This window comes from Protopterus annectens, chromosome 10.part0 (assembly GCF_019279795.1).
Source record: "Protopterus annectens isolate FY-2018-M chromosome 10.part0, PAN1.0, whole genome shotgun sequence".
Lineage (NCBI taxonomy): Eukaryota > Metazoa > Chordata > Ceratodontiformes > Protopteridae > Protopterus > Protopterus annectens.
The window spans coordinates 1,164,117,259-1,164,140,322 of record NC_056744.1 but is presented as its reverse complement, the minus strand read 5'-3'; the positions used below and the strand labels follow the sequence as shown (position 1 = coordinate 1,164,140,322).

General features: G+C 39.4%; 1 protein-coding gene across 2 annotated transcripts in view; it reads left to right on the top strand.

Moving 5' to 3' along the window:
• LRRC41 (leucine rich repeat containing 41) overlaps positions 1 to 20,387 on the top strand; it is a 600,929-nt gene extending 580,542 nt beyond the window's left edge. For both annotated transcript variants that reach the window (XM_044085906.1, XM_044085905.1), the window contains one exon: positions 19,785 to 20,387. In XM_044085906.1, coding sequence (XP_043941841.1) covers positions 19,785 to 20,016 — 232 coding nt within the window. In that variant the 3' untranslated portion in view covers positions 20,017 to 20,387. The remainder of the gene's footprint in view (positions 1 to 19,784) is intronic.
• Positions 20,388 to 23,064: the final 2,677 nt, after the last annotated feature.

The following is a 23,064-nucleotide window of genomic DNA, read 5'->3' as shown; positions in this document are numbered from 1 at the left end:
CTAATTTTATTTTTCTGCCACTTTTGCACATCAACATATCCCTTTCCCCTTTTAAGAGAACAACTGATTTTTAAGGGGAAAGGGCTATATCGTGTTTTTCCCCTTTTAAGAGAACAACTGATTTTTAAGGGGAAAGGGCTATATCGTGTTTTTCAATCTCAATAGTTTAGCCACATACTGGCTCTAGTAGTAAAGCTTCAGTGAAAGAATGGCCACTTAGATAAAATGAATGCGTATTGAACGCAGGTTTGTGTATTCGTTAAGTATTAGTTATTACCAAGTGGCTGTTGTCTGACTTTGTTTTTGTTTTTTTTTTTTTTTTTTAAGTTAGTTAATATTTAGTTAGTATTTTCCTATGGAGACTAGCTAGACAGGAAGTGGCTGAAACCTCAACCTCATATCATCACTCTGCTAAGCATGATGAAGTGGGGACACACAGCATTCTGCAACCTCAGAGGAAATGGGGCATTTTTTTAAATAGAAATAAAAAAGTAATGAAATACTTTTTTTCTTGACATCTGTGCGTCATAAAATCATAATTCCAATGTTATGAGGCTGGCCAACATTTTGGATTAAAAGACCAGGAAGTGTTCAGCACAAATCCTGTAGAGCCATATAGAAGAAACACAACGGAACCAGCTGGTCTGAGGCATTCCAAAACAATTGCCAACAAAAATATGTGTGTTGAAGTCAGGTAAGGAGAATTTTTTTAATGAACAATCCAAGGCAACGATCAACAAGTTGGGGTAAGTAGAAATAGACATTGCAGTCGATCTGCAACACCAGCAGTCTTAAATATAAAAAAGTGAGTTTCATCAGTGTCAATGATATGTTTAGACAATACAGGTTATCAAAGTGAATATTAGACAAGGTGATATGCATAGTAGAAGTGAAATGCTAAGGCAAGATGGATTATTAAACTTAGAGTGGATACGGATAAGAGACTGAATGCTAAGGCCTCTTTGAAACCATTTTTAAAAGCCAGGGGGCTCCAATATTAAATACAACTATATAGAATTGGTCCAGTGGTAGAATTTTTACCTTTCATGTAAGAGATCTGGGTTTGATTCTAGGCTAAGATGAGTTTTAAATTTTTAGTATTGAAAACACATTTCTTGAACAGTGTGGAAATATGTTAGAAGGGAGTGTTTTTTGTGAGGCGAAGCCAAAGGCCAGCTGATATGCAACTGTTATTAACTAAATTATTTTAGTTTGCATTAGGGTTGCCACCTTTTCAAATGGCCAAAGTGGGACATTTTTGGTATAAACATCAGATTTTACAGGCTGACACATACCCACGGTCAGTACAAAGGTTAGAACTTAACTTTTTTGCCTAAATAAAAGCGTATTCTTGTAGCATTTTAGTTGCTCATTCTGTTTCTTACAACATTTAGGTATTTTAGATACAGAATAACTGTTTTATGCAACTATTACATAAAATATAGGAATAATTGTGTCCTAAAATCTCAGGGCATTTACCTTTTTTTTAATTTTTTGTCAGGACACAGCTGCCCAAAGAGGGACTATCCCTCACAAAGTGGGACAGGTGGTAACCCTAGTTTGCATTGTCTGATTAGTTTGGCCACTATACTGCACATTTTTAATAGTAGAAAATGTTTGGCTACAAGTCTACACTAAGTAAAGTTGGAATGGCTGTATTTTGGCTAGTAACCTTGCAATATGATTGTTATATTGTTTTTTTCTCTTGTGTCTATGACTGGTAGATAATTCATTGTAAGGGCCCTATACATTTAGCTATAGTATTACACATAAGTGGAATCTGAGTGGCTGTATTACTCTGTTCTAAGCCACAGAATGGTTAACAAATATGTAGTGAGATTGGTTACAGCGTTAAATTAAGGAAGGCTAGGAGTGTAGTAGTGAGGGTAGGAACTTTGAATGTTGGCAGTATGACTGGTATAGGGAGAGAGCTAGCTGATATGATGGAGAGAAGGAAAGTTGATATATTGTGTGTGCAAGAGAAATGGGGTAGGAGTTATCCTGAAGGAACAGTATGCCAAGAGTGTTTTGGAGGTGAAAAGAGTGTCAGATAGAGTAATGTTTATGAAGCTGGAAATTGATGGTATAATGATGAATGTTGTTAGTGCATACGCTCCGCAAGTTGGGTGTGCAATGGATGAGAAAGAAAAATTTTGGAGTGAGCTGGATGAAGTGGTGGTGAGTGTACCCAAGGGTGAGAGACTGGTGATTGGAGCGGATTTCAATGGGCATGTTGGTGTGGGGAACAGAGGGGATGAGGAAGAGATGGGGCAGGTATGGTGTTAAGGAGAGGAATGCAGAAGGTGAGATGGTAGTGGATTTTGCGAAAAGGATGGGCATGGCTGTGGTGAATATGTATTTTAAGAAGAGGGAGGAGCATAGAGTGACGTACAAGAGTGGAGGAAGATGCACACAGGTGGATTATATCCTATGCAGGAGGGCCAGTTTGAAGGAGATTGGAGACTGTAAAGTGGTGACAGGGGAAAGTGTAGTTAGGCAGCATAGAATGGTGGTCTGTAAGATGACGTTGGTGATCAAGAAGAGGCGGACAAGTGTGAGAGCACTGCCAAGGATCAAATGGTGGAAGTTGAAAAAGGGTGATTGTGAGGTGGATTTCAGGGAAAAGTTAAAACAGGCACTCTGGGGGGCAGTGAAGAGTTACCAAATAGCTGGGTAACTACAGCAGAGATGGTAAGGGAGACAGCTAGAAAGGTGCTTGGTGTGACATCTGGACAGAGGAAGGAGGACAAGGAGACCTGGTGGTGGAATGAGGAGAAGTACAGGAGAGTATACAGAGGAAGAGGCTGACGAAGAAGAAGTGGGATTGTCAGAGAGATGAAGAAAGTAGACAGGAGTATAAGGAGATAAGGAGCATGGCAAAGAGAGAGGTGGCGAAGCCTAAGGATAAGGCATATGGAGAGTTGTATGAAAGGTTGGACACTAAAGAGGGAGAAAAGGACCTGTACCGAATGGCTAGACAGAGGGACCGATCTGGGAAAGATATGCAGCAGGTAAGGGTGATAAAGGATAGTGAGGGAAATGTACTCACAAGCAAGGAGAGTGTGTTGAGCAGATGGAAAGAATACTGTGAGGTGCTGATGAATGAAGAGAATGAGAGAGAGAGAAGGTTGGATGATGTGGGGATAGCGAATCAGGAAGTGAAACAGATTAGCAAGGAGGAAGTACGGACAGCTATGAAGAGGATGAAGAATGGAAAGGCTATTGGTCCAGATGACATACCAGTGGAAGCATGGTGGTGCTTAGGAGAAATAGCAGTGGAGTTTTTAACCAGATTGTTTAATGAAATCTTGGAAAGTCAGAGGGTGCCTGAGGAGTGGATAAAAAGTGTTTTGGTACCTATTTTTAAGAATAAGGGTGATGTGCAGAGCTGTGGTAACTACAGAGGGATAAAACTGATCAGTCACAGCTTGAAGTTATGGGAAATAGTGGTGGAAGCTAGGTTAAGAGGGGAGGTGAGGATTAGTGATCAGCAGTATGGTTTCATATCAGGAAGGAGCACTACAGATGTGATGTTTGCTCTGAGAGTGTTGTTGGAGAAATATAGAGAAGGTCAGAAGGAGTTGCATTGTGTCTTTATGGACTTGGAGAAGCATATGATAGGGTGCCTAGAGAGGAGTTGTGGTATTGTATGAGCATTGTATGAGGACGTCAGGAGTGGCAGAGAAGTATGTAAGAGTGGTACAGGATATGTACGAGGGTAGTGTGACAGTGGTGAAGTCTGCAGTGGGAGTGACAGATGCGTTTAAGGTGGAGGTTGGGATTACATCAAGGATCAGCTCTGGTGATGGACAGGTTGACAGACGAGATCAGACAGGAGGCCCCATGGACTATGATGTTTGCAGATGACATTCTGATCTGTAGTGAGAGTAGGGACCAGGTTGATGAGACCCTGGAGAGGTGGAGATATGCTCTATAGAGGAGAGGAATGAAGTTCAGCAGGACTAAGAAAGAATATGTGTGTGTGAATGAGAGGGAGGAAAGAGGAATGGTGAGGATGCAAGGAGTAGAGTTGGCGAAGGTGGATGAGTTTAAGTACTTGGGATCTACAGTTCAGAGTAATGATGAGTGTGGAAGAGAGGTGAAGAAGAGAGTACAGGCAGGGTGGAATGGGTGGAGAAGAGTGTCAGGAGTGATTTGTGACAGACGGGTACCAGTAAGAGTGAAAGGGAAGGTTTAGAAGACGGTAGTGAGACCAGCTATGTTGTATGGGTTGGAGATGGTGGCATTGACAAAAAGGCAGGAGTTGAAGCTGGAAGTGGCAGAGTTAAAGATGTTAATATTTGCACTGGGTGTGACAAGGATGGACAGGGATTAGGAATCAGTATATTAGAGGGTCAGCTCAGGTTGGAAGGTTTAGAGACAAAGTCAGAGAGGCGAGATTGCGTTGGTTTGGACATGTGCTGAGGAGGGAAATTGGGTATATTGGGAAAAGGATGCTAAGGCTGGAGCTGCCAGGTAAGAGGAAAAGAGGAAGGCCTAAGATAAGGTTTATGGATGTGGTGAGAGAGGACATGCAGGTGGTTGGTGTGACAGAGCAATATCAGAGGACAGGAAGAAATGGAAACAGATGATCCACTGTAGCGACCCCTAATGGGAACAGCCGAAAGAGAAGAAGATCATTGGTAGTAATGTTTTACTGTATGTTTTCTCGATTGTTCTTACTGTTACATCTAGTGAAATTTGAATGGCCATCAGATGGATAGTAAATGTGTAACATGATTGGTTATAGTGCTTTGTTATGTCTTCTATGATTGATGACACTGTCTTATTTAAATGTTTCACTAAAGTGTAATATTAAATCGGTCTGATGAAGCAACTATTTATGCTGTGAAAGCACTCACCAACTTTTATTATTTGTATATTCTATTTTATTAAATATGTTTAGCCCTGGAATGTGTGTTGGTCTCACTGTTTGCATTGTTGTTACTTATGTAAAAATTACTTCAAGTTTAATAACAAACATGGCATAGTAATGAGTGGTTACTCTCACTTTCACCAACTTGTTGATTAATTTGTGGAAAGCCACTTATATTTACAGGAGTTCACACTGGTTGAACATTTTGCCATACTTCAAATGTATTGATTTGTTTGTATGTGGAATTAGGAGGAAGATGAATTATATAACTATTTTATATTTAAATACCACAACTTATCTGAGTCTCTCTAGAGAGTACCTCAAGGACAGTATAAAAGTTTTAGATGCCACCATCAGTATGGACCATAGCAAGAATCAAGTAAACTCTAGGATGTACAGGAAACCCATCTTTAGTAATACATGTCTATACGGAAAACTCTTTTAGCCCTAACACATTAAGTGTAATATAGTCAAAAGTCAGGCTTCACACTTTTATATGCCTCCCCTGTACTCTCAAACCTCAACAAATCCAAACTAGGTAAGCTGTCCCATAGCTACAACCATATTGCCAGATTCGCCACAGGCTCCACCTATAGAACCCACCACTGCCAGAACCTGAAACAACTAGAGTGGCTAGAACTGCCCAGCTTAATTCAATTCAATCCGCTGTTAATAGCGCACAAAATTCTGTACCACCCTGAGGATTACCCCCTCACTTATAAATATTATTAATCCATATAGCAACCTGAGATTCCTACGGTCAGCCAACAAACTACTGGTCCAAACCCACAAAACTAATAACTCTGCTGGTGAATCCCTGTTTGCCAACTTTGTTGGCAAAACCTGGAATTCGTTGCCAAACAATATAACCCTACAATCCTCCAAAAGTCTCTTCATTTTGAGATACTGTTTGAGTTTTTTTTTAACTGGCTTTGCCCATGTACCAACCCTGATTAAGTTATAAACTGAAAGCATAATCTGTAAATATCATAATGTGCAACTATGTCACCAAGCTCTATATCCAATCTGATGTCTCTTGCTTTTAATTGTGTCTGTCCACGAGAATTGAGAGTCCCTGCTAGGCAACACTACAAAGCCATTGTACATAATCACTTTGTTTTATATTTTCTAATGTTATCAAACTTCTTGTGTAATCTGTATGTTTGTCTATTTGGAGTTTTTCTCCCTGGGCCTCCACTGAAAATGGACATGTATCCAGTTGGACTATCCCGGTAAACAAATGTGAAATAAAATAAATAATAAAATAAATATCAAGGCTCAAGGCTCACAGCAAGTGAGAAGTTATTTTGGAATATTTTGAACTGCTAAAGAAATGTTTATTGCTAAACATGGTAGACAAAATATTTGAGCATGTTAAAAAAGAAAGGGAAACAAAATATGCACTCAACCTGAGGGGTTTAAATCAAAGAACCAGTTACTAGTCAATACATTAATTATTCCAATAGTTCTGTTTGCCTGACCAACACTATGGATACTCCCATGGTCAAACAGATTCTCAGCAACAACATATAACTTTTGTCAGGTAATCCTGATGTACTGAAATTACTGTAACAAGACCCAGCTGTATTTACAGAAAGAACATCAGTTTAAAGACCATTTTTGAAAGAGAATAGGAAGACATGACAAATGATAATGGTCACAACACTAAAAAACAAAACTCGGAACATTTCCCTGCAGTTTCTATAAATATTGCAAATACATGTTAAATAGTCCTACATTGTCATCAGAAACTATGGTAAGACAATTAAGGAAGGTCGGAATAATAGTGTCAGAATAGTTTATATTGCACTTTGTGATTCTTATGATTTGTTTTATGTTGGTAAGGCTGTGAAAGCTGGCTTAATGTATGTGCGAACACAACTAGTCATCAAGAGTAAAGGTAAAGTAGATGTTCTCTTTGGGCATTTATGTCAATGGGATGCCTTCAAAAGATTTTCTTTTTTTGTTATTGACAATATGCTGGAGATCAAAGAATTAAGCTGGCAGCTAAGACTATGAACAAACTTTTTTCTTTGTTGAATAATGATATAAATATAAAAAAAAAATTAAAAATGAAGTCTGCTAAATTGTGATTGAGTAGGTGGCAAACAGCCATGTGATGTGAATTTTTCTGTATATAATTAATGTATGTCCAGAGATTTCGGACTTCTTAAATACAAACTCAGTGGACCAGTTGGTCCAGACCCCGACCAGGGGATATAAAGTCCTTAGCAATATGAGAAAGCTCTGCTCCCCTACCTATTGTAACCGCCTCCCTGGTCAAATCAGACTAGTGTACAGATTCATCTCCAACTTCATTCTCTCTCCCTTCCAGTATTCTCAGATCAAATGCTCACATCTACCCCCATCAAACCTTCAAAGAATAAGTTATCAAGGCTCTTTCTAAGGCCAAGAATGCAGCATCTATTAAAAATAATAAAAAAGAACACTGTCTTTGAAGCTGGATAATATACCAGACTGCCTCCTTGCTAGCCTGAAAAATTAATGGTCAGACAACATGTACAAGCTGTTTGACATTAGCTTTGAAACAGGCTTTGTGCCAGATTAATGGAGGACAGCAACAGTCATTCAATTGCACAAAGGCAGGGCTATAACCAATCCAGGTAACTACAGACACACAAGCCTGACCAGTCTCATCTGCAAGGCAATTAAAAGGATCATTATGGAACTAGTATGCACACTGCCTGTCTGGACCTTACAAAGGCATTTGACAACTTCCAACACTCAAGCAGCACATATAAACTCTCCCAGATAAATATTAACCCCTATTTAATTAACTTCACAAGATAGCAGATTGGCCTAGAACAGTACACAGGAAGTAAAGGTGAATGGCTCTACCTCTTCCAAAATGCCTATTACTAGTGGAGTATCCCAGTGTTCAGTACTTGGGCCACTGCTGTTTGGCATTTACTTTTTGGAGGTCAAAGCTGATGTTGAGGGATTGTGTCTGAGTAAGCTTGGAGATGACTACAAACTTGCTGCCATCTTAAATACTCCAGAGAACATCATGACCTGCAAGAGGGACTTTACAGGCAGTTGGTGCCAAAACCGTATACTGAAACTAAATGCCAAGAAATGTGTTACTGTATCCTTCAGCAAATGTGACTCCCTTTGTGTAACTACCATGTTGACAGCACCCCTTGGAAACTGGTCCTGAAGTTAGAGATCTGGGAACTTATGTTAACAATGAACTGTCCTTTGATCACCACATACCCACTGTTGTAATGATGACCTTTTATATTACACAGCATTTATTGAAGGGTATGCCATCCAAATCCATGGACATAATTGTTCCTCTGTACATGGCACTCATTAGAATGATCATTTGGTAAAGCACCTCTTTTGGTATGTACCTGTCCAAACACTTGTTACAGCTGGATCAACCACAGCATTTCCTCAGTAAAAAAATCAAGGGCCTAAGTCATAAAAACTATGCAAACCACCTCAAATCCTTTTCTTTCTTCTTGGTGTCATACAGGCTACTGAGAGACGAGCACTGCCTCATTTATAGATCCTCTTCTATTAGATCTATACACATTCAGAAATCAAATGGTATTAGAAATATCCACTCATTTGACCTCAGTCTCCTTTACAGGACTAACAGAACATGCTGGAAAGATAGTTATGTATCACAGAGAATATCCTTCCTTAGATCATTGTTGCAATATTCCAAGCTGTTGGGTTATCGTGCCATATAACCTGGATACCCAGCTGGGGTACCAAGGCCAAAACCTTCCATAAAGTTGGACTTAAGCCCCTGGGCATAAGGGTACATAAGCGGACTTATGAGTGTAAATCCTCAGACTATCTCACTGCCAGTCCAAACACAGGTCTTGCACCTGTTGGTCTTTTCTTCTCATGGTGGATAGTACCTTTGACCTTCACTAGTTCAAATATGCACCCCATTGGGGGAAACCTTTGTTTTTTTCTCAATTGCATTGCTGTATATTGCTCTATTAGATGTCAGTTAGGAGGGGAAAGTGCTGTTGTGGTATACATATTCCTACAAGGATCTACACTCCCAGTGCCTCTTCTGTTTAGATGCAGGGCATGACTATATCAATTGTACAATCCTGTCGGTCCTTTGACCTAAGACCTTGTAATGTGACTTGGATCTTTTAATTCTTACTTAGTGATGCAGCATTTAAACACCTCGCCCAAGGAAAGATGTTGGACCCTTCCACCCCTGAAGTCCATTCCATCCAAAAAAAAAGTTTAATAGGGCTAGACCTGATATCATGACTTTCCAGTCATACTCACAGAGGTTTCAGAATCTGAGGTACACCTGATGTCTTCTCAGATGCCCACTACTGTAACCCAGCTGGAGGCCCAGTATGGTGTCTGAGGTTCACATTTCCAAAATGACTAATGCTACTGATGATGCTGAGAAGGGGAACCCCGATGTAATTATTTCTGAAGGACCCAAAGACATACAACAAAGCCTCATTAGAAAGGAAATACCAGGGTTGCTCATGGAGGCACATCAGGGGACGGAACCTCCGCATTTAGTTAAAGCAGGTGTCACACCTAGAAAGAAAAAAACAGAAATGTTTCCTGGCCTCAGACATCCAAGGAAAATGAGTGGATGGATATTTCATAGGGCCTGTTTAAGGCAATAATGGCACTTGGGCCACAAGTATTTGCAGGGCCTACTTCCACTCTATTTTTCCTGCCACTCTTCAAGAGATGCTTAGTCATCTTCTAAGGATGAAGAGGTTAAATCAGACTCAGATGAGCACTCCTTGGCCTACTCTTCTTAGATCCACTTGCCAGGACACGTGGCTTTTGACGATGTAGACTCCCTTTTTTCTGATTCCCCATTGAAGAAGCTTCATTTAGGGAAACTATTGTTAATATGATGAAACATTTTGAATGGGAATCGAAGCAGATTTCTGAGGTACAGCAAAGATACTCTAAACTTTTGGAAATAGGTACCCCCTGCTCCTGCACTTGTATGTCCTGTTCTGAAGGCCTTCCTTAATGCTTTTGCATCCACTTCCACTGCTCCTGACTCACAGCCACCAGTCCCTAAAAGACCTGATAGATTTTACAAAGGACTTAAAGATTTTAAATTTCTGTACAAAAACCCAGTGGCACCCTTCTGTGTTTTCCATGTCCATACACAAACCCTCTAAGCTACTCAAAGCTTTTCCCTCAGATAAAGACAGCAGAGCAATGGACAGATTAGGTAAAAAAGTTTATAGAACTTCCAGTGTTGCCTTTAGAGCTCCATATTATCAGATCCAAATGACTAAATACTTGCTGTCTATTCTGGACAAATTCAATAAGACATTGTCCTTTATGGAGGAACCAGGCAGTAAACAGTAGGCCTTATCTTTTGTGGCCTAGGCCTGCCAAGTGGCTAGGTACAGAGTAAAATGCAACTATGATGCAGTCAAAGCTTCCTGCAGAGCAGCTGCCACAGCTTCTGTTATAAGGAGATATACAGTTACCCTGTCAGCCCCTCCCAGAGGATATTAAGACAAGATGTCTAGGTTCTCCTCTGAACAAGCATCTTTTGTTTGGTCTGGATGCTGCTAATTTGTTTAAAGATGTACATGAGTAAGGTAAAATAATGAAGGACTGTAGACAGATCTTTATTACTTCTGTGCCTAGGTGCCAAAGAAATTACCCTGCAGAGCTCACTTCCTTTGCATGCAGGAAGTCTAGATCTTCTCATAAGGCCAAGAAAATGCCTAGGAAAAGATTTCAGGACAAATCAGACATGAACTGTAGATCTAGGAGACCTTCCTACTAGACAGTTCTGCCTGACTATCCTCCTTCTCACTCTCCACCGTCCCGCAGTCCATCCCTCCCCTATCCAAAAGGCTAACCTCTTTGTTAAAAAAAACTAGCTTGTCATCCTTACAGACAAATAAGTTCTCTCTGTTATTCAGAAGGGGTACAAAATGACTTGGAAGGAAGTCCCTAAATTCAGTGGCATCCCTCCTCCTCTTCCTCACAATCAGGTAAAGTTGCTGTATCCCATCATTCAAGCTTTGCTTGAACAATTCACAATGAAGCCAGTTTCTCCGCAGTATGTGGGAAAAGGGTTCTATTCCAGACTGCTCATCATTCCAAGAAAAGGAGACTAGAGACCTGTACTGGATATCTCTACCCTCAACACATTTTTCAGTGTTCGTTCTTACAAGATGCTGTCCCTACAAGCCCTTCTACCATTCATTCTTCTGCAGGCTTAAAGGACTTCTTACGTTCACATTCCTATTCACCTGTTTTACAGAAAATTTGAGGCTTTCAGCTTGCTCATCACATGTTTAGTTCTTTGCTTTACATGTTGGACTTTCTACAGTCTCCAGGGTTTTTACAAAGTGCCTGACTCCAGTTATAGATTACTGCAGGACTCAGGGAATCCAGATATTCCTTTATTGGGGCAACCTGCTAATCTTCAGCAGACCCTCTTGACTGATCTCAACTTAGCATTGACCCTACTTCAGGGTGTGGGTTTCACAATCAATTTAAATAAGTCCGCAGTGGAAACAACCCAAGACCTAATTTCTTTGGGCTGCTAACTTGATATCAGACTCTTGCAGGCCTTTCTTCCTACCAAAGTGCAGAGCCTCTCCAGTTACATCCATTCCCTTCCCTTCTTTCTCTTTAGATTTGTACAGCCAGAGAAATTCTCATAGCTCTGGGGTTCATGGCTGCAATTATACCCATGGTTCCCTTTACCAGATTCCCTATGAGGAAGATCCATTGGTACCTGAAACCCACCTGGTCCCAACATTCCCATCTCTTTGTACGTAGGTACCACTTCTATCTTGCTTAAAGAAGAAAATAATTTGGTAGGTATCACAGATAAAGCTCATCTCAGGTTTATCATTCAAAATGCAGACACAGCAACAGAAATTGCACATTGACTCATCAGATGATGCATGGGGAGCATGGTCAGGCAACCTAAGAGTTTGGGGCAATAGCCAACAAACTTAGTTCAAAGCACATTCATCTGAAGGAGATGCAGGCACTAATCCAGGCCTACAGATCTTCTCCTGCTCTCAGAATCCAGGTCCCTAAAATGTACCCACAGACAACACTACCATAATGTGGCACATAAACAAATGGGTGGCACCAGATCCTGTCAACTGTACAGACTAGTAAATAGAAATAAGGCTCCAGGACCCTGCTCCGCTAAAATTGAAGTAATTTAATGTGCTTAAAGCGCGATAAATATCCAATACACTTTTCGTCGGTTTACATACACCAACTTCTTCAGAAGCTAAAAACAATGGTTCATACAGACACAAAGTTTAAATACTGTCACATGCCCGGAGGCCCCGCCGTCAATTAACATAATTTAGTTTACCCAGTGGTGGTTGTCATGGTAGCTAACCATACCGAAGCTTGCTTTTCATACCAACCACGCCAGGACCAAAAATTCATGACGGCAAGTCAAGCTGTTGATTTGCTCTGGTTCCCAAAATTTAAAGTATTAGGACAGTAATCTAAAGACATAAAAATTACATAAACGTAGCTCATTCAAGCGGACGATCCCTTACTCAATTGATGAGTGCATTCTCATAGAAAAAAGGTGGTTCTTCTTAAATAAGGGGTATGTTTAAAATTGTTAAAAGTCTTTAAGACAAACTGTGTTGTGTAACACTCACTAATTGAGTGGACACAAAGTCCAAACAATATGGAAATTCCCTCGCTGAGGTAAAAACCAAATCTAATGTAACAAAAATAACCATGTGTTCATTTAAAAAACTGTAATTATTGGAATGTATAGTGTTTAAATTTCAGGCTATAGCATCAAGTAAAAAAGCTGTAAAGTAGTACCCTTTCCGTAATGAAGTACCCTTTCCATAATAAAATACCAACGCCTGTACATTTAGTCCACCAATGTGTTGACCAAGGTTCATTCTCTACAAGTCCCCCTTTTTTTTTTACCACAAAAGGTTGTAAAAGATTGAAAAAATGTGTGTATAAATAATTAGGGGAAGTGTTGACTTATCTGCAAGCATAGTAAACTTAAGTTACAAGTGCTTGTTCTACCATTGTGTATAATCCCAAATCGAATATAAAAATATGTATACATACAATGGTGGTCTATCTTCTAAATAAATGCACAGTCATCCAAAACACAACGTGTCTTGTGACCGGCCTTGTGGGCCTCGATCGTTAAATTTCTGCCCCTCCTTCTCGGGCAAGGAGGGTAGATTATTAAAACAGAGTACTCCATACTTCAACGCCAGTACAAAGTGGTAGGCCAGGCGAATATAGCTCTAACCAATTTGACCAGCTAATCGTGATTGATGGTAGTCCATAAAAGTAACCATTAAACAGCCAGTTCAGTTATCTTTCCAAATTCTTAAGTTTGAGAATGCAATTAATGGATGTCATTTCATTCAACCCCGGTTTCTGGTTGGCATTCAGTCTTAACTGCCAGATCAATTCCTTTCTTTCAAGTTTAAGCGAGTCGTAACCCCCTCTGATATCTCTAGTCTGTTGGTCGATGACTCTAAACTTGAATTGGTGGCCGGCATTGTCCAATACGTGCCTGGCTAAAGCATTGGTTGTCCTTGCGGTCCTAATACTGTATAAATGTTCATAGATCCTCTCCCTTAGTCTTCTATCGGTTTTCCCGATATAGAAGGCTTGACAGCAACAGCATTTAGCAAGGTATACTACTAGCTTACTGTTACAGTCGAACTTAGAGAAAGATCTATATTTACAGTCTCTTATGACAAAATTAGCCCCTTCATCAATGCAATAACAGTATTTACACATTTGGCACTTGAACATGCCCAATCTGGTTGTGTATGGTTGCTTAGTTCCTTCCAAAAGTTCTTTTAGATTTGGTCCCCGTTTGTAGATAATTTTGGGCCTCATAGGAACTACATTTTGAAGGTCATTGTCATTGGTCAGAAACTCCCAGTTTTTCAGTATTATGTTATTGATTTTCGGGGAATCAAAACTAAATGTATAGCAAAAGCTACCATGAAAGTCTAAATCAGTGGAAGTTCTACTATTACCTCTGGTTAAACCAGTGGCCCTTATTGGATCCTTGTTCAGCAGGGGGACATAGATGTTCAAGTCTCTCTTACGTTTGACCTCATCTGTAATCTCATTTAGTAAAGACTTAGGGTACCCTCGTGCCAGGAAAAATTGGTTTAAGGTCTGGCATTCGTCCAGAAAGTCCTCATTTTTACTGGACATGTGCACGGCCCTAACAAGTTGCCCCTTAACAACCGATCTCTTTTGGTGTGCTGGATGACAGCTGGAATAGTGCAACATAGAGTTCGAATAAGTTTCCTTGCGGTGTATTTTGGATACCCACGTCCTATTGTCTAAGTCCTTTACTTGGGGTTCATGGCTGCAATTATACCCATGGTTCCCTTTACCAGATTCCCTATGAGGAAGATCCATTGGTACCTGAAACCCACCTGGTCCCAACATTCCCATCTCTTTGTACGTAGGTACCACTTCTGTCTTGCTTAAAGAAGAAAATAATTTGGTAGGTATCACAGATAAAGCTCATCTCAGGTTTATCATTCAAAGTGCAGACACAGCAACAGAAATTGCACATTGACTCATCAGATGATGCATGGGGAGCATGGTCAGGCAACCTAAGAGTTTGGGGCAATAGCCAACAAACTTAGTTCAAAGCACATTCATCTGAAGGAGATGCAGGCACTAATCCAGGCCTACAGATCTTCTCCTGCTCTCAGAATCCAGGTCCCTAAAATGTACCCACAGACAACACTACCATAATGTGGCACATAAACAAATGGGTGGCACCAGATCCTGTCAACTGTACAGACTAGCTGTTTTGCCATGGAGCTGGCCACAAAAGCAAACCTGTCTATCCAAGTGGTTTATATTCCCTTACAGGACAATGTCATGAATGGATGCTGAACTTAGGAGATTTTATTAAACAGTCCACAAATTGGTAGTCCTGCAGGATATATCAGTTTGCTTTCGTCAACAGTAAACAACCTCCTTTTTTGTCCCAATACATACTGTCCCCAAGATTGGAAAACTTATGCAATGTCCTTTCCTTGGAAAAGGAGGTTCCTGTATGCCTACCGTCCACTTCCTCAAGGTCTTAATAAAGATTCAAAGAGACAACCCAAAGATGTTACTGTGGACTTCTTTTGGTTCCCTCTCTGTCACCTAGCTAAGGTCCATCACCACAAGTTACTCCTTACTTTGGACTGCTCACACAATAGAAGTGCTCATTGCTTTATCCCAGCCTGTCATCCTTTAACCTGACATTATGGATGCTAAGATTCCGATCTCTTTTACACACCAATTTTCTGAGGACATAATACAGGTTCTTCAGGAGGCAAGGAAACCTACTGTTAGGAAATCTTAATAGCCAAAGAGAAAAGATTTACTATCTGATGTCATGCTCATAACCACAACCACATAGAGTCAAATACTGTAATGGTCTTCTCTTATTTGTGTGAGCTGTTGAAATCTCATCTAGCATACTCCTCTATCAAGGCACACTTTTCATTTTTGTTTGCCTACCAATGTGTCCTCCCTGTTTCTCAGTCAGACCATAAATCTTCCCACTTTCTTTCATAATCCACAGTGTAAAGGAGAAAGTATTCTGCATCCTCTTGATATGCATAAGCAGCTCAGATTCTACTTTGATAAGACTAAAGTTATCCACAAGTCTGACCAATTGTTTCTTTCCAAGAGTCAAAGTTAGGGAATCCAGTCTCTAAGGAAACTGTTGCTAACTGGATTTCTAAATCCATTACTTTTTGCTACATTCCGCATGATAAATACTTACCTTTTCCAGTAAAGGCACATTGCATTAGAGCAGTTGCCTCATCTGGAACTTCTTACAAGGATGACTCTTGAACCATTCTTGAAGCAGCTACTTCTGTACATATCTTTAACAGAGTGAATGTTTTTTTCTAAATCCAGAGCTGCTGTGGCCTGGTTAGTACTCTCTGGATTACTGGACAGTTCTATTTCTCATCCAACCACCCTTCACACTTCTCATCCAACCAACCAGCTTTGGGAATCGCCCAGCAGTTTGGGATACCGCAGCAGTGATCTAAGGAAAGACATAGCACAGTTGTGTAATAATTTACCATAACAGTAGATGTCCTACGGATCACTGATGCAGAGGAAGTAAATTTATTCCAGCAGTCAGTGAATGTCAAAAAGCAGGTGTGAGATTCAAGCTGCTGTATCCAGCTGTCTTCAGAATATTTCCCTAGTGGGTCAAAGTCATTGTTTGATGCAGAACATGCTAAGGAGGAAATACAAAAAGTTTAATAGAACAACAAATAAGGTATGCCACTGCGAATGAACGTCCTTAAACACAGATGAATATTAAACCAACCAAAGTGCATAAATACTGCAAGGATGACACACGGCAACTCAGCATAAAACAAATACAGACTGGTCAGACTTGTGGATAACTTTAGTCTTATCAAAGTAGAATCTGAGCTGCCAATACATATCAAGAGGATGCAGAATACTTTCTCCTTTACACTGTGGATTATGAAAGAAAGTGGGAAGATTTATGGTCTGACTGAGAAACAGGGAGGACACATTGATAGGCAAGCAAAAATGAAAAGTGTGCCTTGATAGAGGAGTTTGCTAGGTGAGATTTAATAATATGGTAAGCAATTTTTGCACCCAAAAATGGTGCTTCTTCAGATCATTAAAACAACAAAATACAGCATTTAAATGCAGGAACTAGTTGTCCTCAATTATCTCACTACCATTGTACAATATCCTATTAAAACACTATACTATTAACTTAATCATCTAAACATATAGCAGCGTACATCTAATGTAAAAATAGGCATCTAATTTCATGCAAAATACATCTAACTTCATATAAAAACAATTGTCTTTTTGTCTTTTTCAGCTTTTCCCGGTTAGGGGTCACTAGAGTGGATCTCCGGTCCGCTAATGATTGGCAGTAGATTTTCATGGTGCCAAGTTGCCAGCCCGACGCCCAACCTTCAGAGAAGGCACGCCCATTCACGCGTGTCTTTCGGAGGCCACTCGACCGCTGGGAGGACATGCAGACTCCACACAGAAGGCACTCCAGCCGAGAATCAAACAGGAAAACCTCTTGCTGTGAGGCAACAACGCTACTGCTGTACCACTGCTGCTTCATATAGAAACAATATGAAAGGAAAAATATTTATCTTAAAGTGCGTGCTCCTAAATGTGGTTTAAGAGGAACCTTGCCAATCCTGGAAATTTATCTGCACACAACTTAATAATTCAATTCACCTCATGTCTTTCTGTTAAATTATTAAAATCACGTAAACATGGCCTCTCAAATAAACGTTCAGTGACCATAAATGTAAAATTATACCCTTCACCAAATTCAATCTTATGTTTAGCTAGTACATTTCTGTCAGCATCACATTTATTTATAGCTGTAATATGTTCTCTAATGAGTTTTCGTATTGACCGATTAGTTTTTCCCCACATAGAAAGAACAGCATGTCATGCAGACTGCTAAATAAATGACATTCCTTGTTGAACAAGTGGCTGTAACCTTAAATTTAAAAAACTTATTCAAGATTGGATGTAAAAAAGTATTAGTCGTGTTCAGTACATTGCATAAATTACATTCTGCACATGGAATAGTACCTTTGATGTGTGTTAACATATTATGCCTATTAGAATCATAGCATAACAGTCATTTTAAATTTTACAAAATAAATACAAAAGTTTGTCCAACAGGGGGTGAGCCATCAAACAGAAGGGTCTTCTGCTTCTCATTCTTCTGATAATAAATCTCATAGAGAGTATGCCAGTGAAACCTTTTCCAGTGTTCCAAAGGAAAATACTTGAGAGAGAGAAAACAGCACAGGAGTTTACTAGAACCAGGAGTAAAATGGAAATGAACTGAAGACTGGATTTGAGAGATGCAGATCAACAGGAAGAAAGCCAACTACTCTGAAATTAATGAATAAATATGGGATTACAAGGCATCTGTCACATTTGTGAAATATGTTGAAACAGGAAAACCTGGAAATATTGGACTTTTTTGATTTTGTTAAACTTTAGGGGACTCAAAAGCATATGCCCTACTTCATGTTAATGGTTGGAAGAACATTAAGGAGAGGGGATGTGGAAGGAAGGAGGTAACTGTAAGCAAAACAAATTTTGTTCTTAAAAGTATTTTTGTAAATCATGGCACATACTGTAAAGAAAGCTTTTTCAGTTATTGTGTGTTATATGGATACTAAAGAAAACAGGTGCCACGCCTTTTTTCCTTCTGTTTTTCTTGTTCAGTTTTAAGAAATGTAGCCACCACAGTGTAATGGTAAAAGATGAGTGGTCTGAGGTGCAGCAAATGGCCATAGCAGAGTCATCCAGCTGTGGCTGAGGCAAACTGCTAGCCTGCTGTCGTGGCAATGGCTGTTTGCTTAACATTTTCTTTTTATGGCTGAAAGAAGGCCCAGCTGTGAGATCAACAGTCTGTTCCATGGTCAAGTTGAAAATGGTGCCTGTTTCCTGGAGAAGACAAACAACAAATGCCAGTAAACTGCCAGTCCACAGAAGTTAATTTTTTGACAGGAAAAACACAGTAAAAAGCACTTTCAAAATTAAATGCAATTTCTTCAAAGAAAATGTGTTATCAGTCAGTTTACACATTTTTTAAACCCGACAGAAAAAACAAGTGCTCAGTTTAAAAGTATGTTAGTGTCAAGACAGTCTGTCAAAACACAACACTCCTAGCTTTAAAATAAATTTCCTTAGGAGGAAAGTAATAAAACATCAGTAAATATAAGAAAATGGAAGGTACTTGCCCAAAGGGAACTTATCTGCCAGCAAAAGGAAAGCACAAGCTGACCTTCAGTCATCAAAAGCCTCAAAGGAGTGTACTTTTCGGGCACAGTAAAGCTCTGAAGGGCTTTATGTCCAGACTTGTCTTGTACTCAGCTTATCTTGAGTTACTTTACAATTTGGGTGCATGAAAGCTGTGGAAGCTGGATGGCTGTTTTATCCTTGGCAGGATATAACCCATATTTATTTTATTTAACATTTGTTGACTGGGAAAGTCTGACTAGGACAGAGCCTATTTTCAGCGGAGGCCCGGGGAGAAACACTCCAGATGCATGTCTTTGAAAATGTGGGAGAAAACCGGAATACCCTGAGGAAACCCACGTGAACACTGGGAGGACATGCAGACTCCACACAGAAGGCACTCCAGCTGAGAATCGAATCAGAGAACCTCTTTCTGTGAGGCAATAGCGTTAACCACTGCGCCACCCTTAGCCATATAGCTAAGGCTTCTGCAGCAGTGATCATTCAAACATCTCCTGTTATCTTTGGTAAGTTCAACTTCCACAGCTATACTTTCTACTTCCAATGGGAATTAACAGGACATCTGTCAGGATTTCTACTTCATCTTTACTTAAAGGCACATCTGTTTGAATTCCTTTATTCTTTTAAGATGTCTAGAAAATGGATTTTGCACCCGTATGGTTTGCTGTATCTATCCTTCTAACTGGAAGCTGATTTTTGTTTTTAGACTTGAGTCCACAGTTTAGTTTCCCAAGTATCATAATGCTTTACCCATTCTTTCTTTGCATACAAGACTCCATAAGTTTCAAAAGTCAGTTTACTGTTCTTGAAAGCCTCTGAACAGAATTGTCTTTGTGCAGGTATGTTTGTTTCATTGATAGGGTTCCAAAGTTTTGTTTAGTTTACTTTTAAATCTGTTCTCTTCCAGGTGCTGGGCGTTATTGTTTATATTCTGTTTGAGCCTCAAAATATATGTGTGTGCTTAAGTATGTCCCTCTGCACTCAACACTTAATTGAAAGTCTCCTAAATCTATTTTAACTTGATTAGATATGTGATATAAATTGTTCTGGCAGTGAACTTGTGGCAAATCCTGTTTAATAAGTAAATGTGTTTTTTATATCCTTTTAGTTCCAACTGTATTAAGCCAGATGGACTGCTTCTGTTTGCTGTGCAGCTTGAAATTTTTTTGCAAACAGATGAGCAGAGGAAATTAGAAAATTTGAATATTTGCCAGAATCTTCTGGATCAGGATTCAGAAACTACTCAGAAAGCCCTGCAACTTCTTCGAAAAACGTGTCATGTGATTAGTGACAGATGGCACTCATCCCAGGCATTTGCTGACCATGTCAGTGTGATGTGAATATGCGGACAACCTTATAGACTCATTTGTCTAGTTTGTTAATAATGACATTCAGTGCTGATACATAGTAGCTCAATAAATGTTTGTGCAGCATAGCTGTATAACCTTTAAAAACACACAGTGAGGTATAAATCAACAAGTATGTGTTTTTTTAATGTTCAAAAGAGCAACATAAAGTAATAAAATATTAATATGCATATATTCCAAAACAATAAAAGCATTTTGTCAGATGAAATTTAAGATGAAAGTATGAGTATGAAATAGGGTAATGACATTTAAAATATTTTATTATTTGTACTAACTAGCTTCATTATTTGTTTTAAAGCACCAGATTGCTTTGCAGAGCATAAACATTACATGTTGAAGTCTGAGATTTGTAGTGTTTTTATTTGCATCATTACAATTTTTGTCATTTATATTGCCTGGTATTAGTTTCATTAAAAAGTCCAGAAACCGAGAAATTGGTCTGAAATTAGGCTGGTTGTATGGAATAGAGAGAGAAAGCACTGTCTACTTGGGTTTGAAGAGCAGCCCTGGCACTGAAAGAGTTGATGGAGGAGGAAAACAGTGTTGAAGCTTAGCCTACTTGCCTGTTTGTTGGGGGGTGGGAATAATGTGCATGCCTTGTGAATGTGAGCCCATCATTGTACTTATAGTGGAGATCAGAAAGTTGCTATGATGTGACAGCTTGTTACATGGGGGATAAAGCTATGTGAAGAGTTATGTCATCATTTGTATGCATTTTCTTATTTGCTTGCAGAAGCATTTGTGTGGGAGATTAGAGCATAAAGTATACCACTTCCCAACATATGATGTCTGCATGGATTGCAGCTAGACTGCTTCTGAGGTCTTCCATATAGGAAACATGGCCATGGTAAAGGTTGTGATGTTCAGCAGAAAAAAAAATGCTTTCAGAAAAATTTATTGGATCTACACGTCCCCCCAACCCACACAAAAACTGTTCCATAAAATGCACTTCCATAGGTGACATAAATCAAAATGTGCAATTCATATACTGTTTCTTGCTAGCTATTATTTAATTTTATTTTTGCTTTCTCACGTGGCTGCCAGGTGGTTGCCAGTTGTGTACATAAATTACATTATACTTTGTAAAGATCTTTAATATTGTAAAACTGAAAGTCATACATTGTTGATATTACAGAGTTGCTTTATCTGCTGGCTGTCTTGTTTTAAAAAGCACTTCACTTAAGTACATATAAAGATGTGGCATAATTTGCTTAGGTTAAAATGTAGATTTTTTTTATATTGAATTTTACTATAAAATCATCTGTTTATAATGACATTGCATCACCAGTAAACCACAGTAATAGCTTTGCTTTTGGAAAAGAATTTGCGCAAGTTTTTTTAAGTTTGGTACCATGTCCTTGATTAATTTCTTTAAAGAAGTGTACTGCTGTGCATACCACATATGTATCAGGTTATGGTCCAGGTTTTTTCCAGAGCCATTGTCAAGGAAACAAAACTCTACCTACTGTGCTTCCTTGTTCTAGGCTGTGATGATCACAGAAGGGTGTATGAGAACACTAATAGACTTTTTATGTAGTAGTAATTTTTAGATTGGTTAGCTGTTTCCACCATTTGCTGTATTTTCTTCATTTTATAATGACATCTGGAGAGTCTTCTTCTTTCGGCTTTTCCCGGTTAGGGGTCGCCACAGCGAATCACTGTCCACTCATGATTGGCAGTGGAGTTTTATGGTGTTGAGTTGCCAGACCGGTGCCCGACCTTCCACACAAGGAACACACACGCACGCCTTTGACCAATTTAGTGTGTCCAGTCCACCTACAGCATGTCTTTAGGATGTGGGAGGAAACCGGAGCACCCGGAGGAAACCCACGCGACCACAGGGAGGACATGCAGACTCCGCACAGAAGGCACCCCAGCCGAGTATCGAACCGGAGAACCTCTTGCGGCAATGCTAACCGCTGCACCACTGTGGCCGCCCAATAACATTTGGAGAGTAGGTTTGAGTAATGTGCTTATGTGACTGTAGCAGCAGCCTCTGCATTGTGGTTGCTGTGCGAATGCAGCAGCATAGTTAAGCATGAACATGCATAATTTGTAGTGCAGAATGCATTGCTAGCAACTGAGCTCATGATGTTATACATATTAATAGGGTGATATACCAGTAAAATGGAGAGGTAAAGTTTGTATCTGAAATTTTTATTTGCAAATTAGTCTACCATTGTTTGTGGATTATTCATGTTCTCTTTAATGGAAGGGATGCTCTTGAGCTGTAACATTTGCTTTATTTGCTTCATCTGGCCCAAACATCACATGCTCTTTGCAGTAATCTTGAACATTTTTAGTTTTTTTTTTTTTTTTTTTTTTTTTTGTGGTGGTGGTCCATGTTGCTTGTAACCAGAAAAACTGACTTAAAAGAAGTGAAGTATGTGATTTTCCTTGGAGGAAGAATGTGCAAAAGTTGGACTTCTCTTCGTCTGCATTAGATGTTGTTTTTCCTGATTTTTTTTTAAATAGGAGATAGCTCTCCACCTAGCATGACATGGTGTTTGTCTCTTGCTTTAGCAGGGGTAGAAAACCCCCGGTATCAGCGCCAGAGTGGCACTAGATCACATTTTGTTTAGCTTTCTATTTTGGAATGGAGAGGGAGTGTCTTAATCAGTAACATCATAACTTTAATTTTTTTAAAGTTTCTGATAGGATTTCTTGCAAACTAAAACAGATTTGCTGACTATAATTAATGAAAAATACAGTCAGTATATTTAATCTGTATGTGCATATCCAAGTTTGACTACTTCAGTTCCCTGCAGCAGCAGTTTGTCATGTTTTTGGAGTGTTTTACAAGAGTAGAAGGCATCATATTTAGCACTCTGCTCAAACAAGGATGCCTATTTCTTGCTTTTTTTCACAAATGTCATTGACTGATAAAGTGCAGCATTACATAAAGTTTCATAGCTTCATGATTACTCGTCATTTAACTGCATTTCCCTTTCATGAGTAATTTGTCTGACATTCTTGGACTGCTGTCCAGTGGGTGAGTATAAATAAGTTTTACTCTTCTGT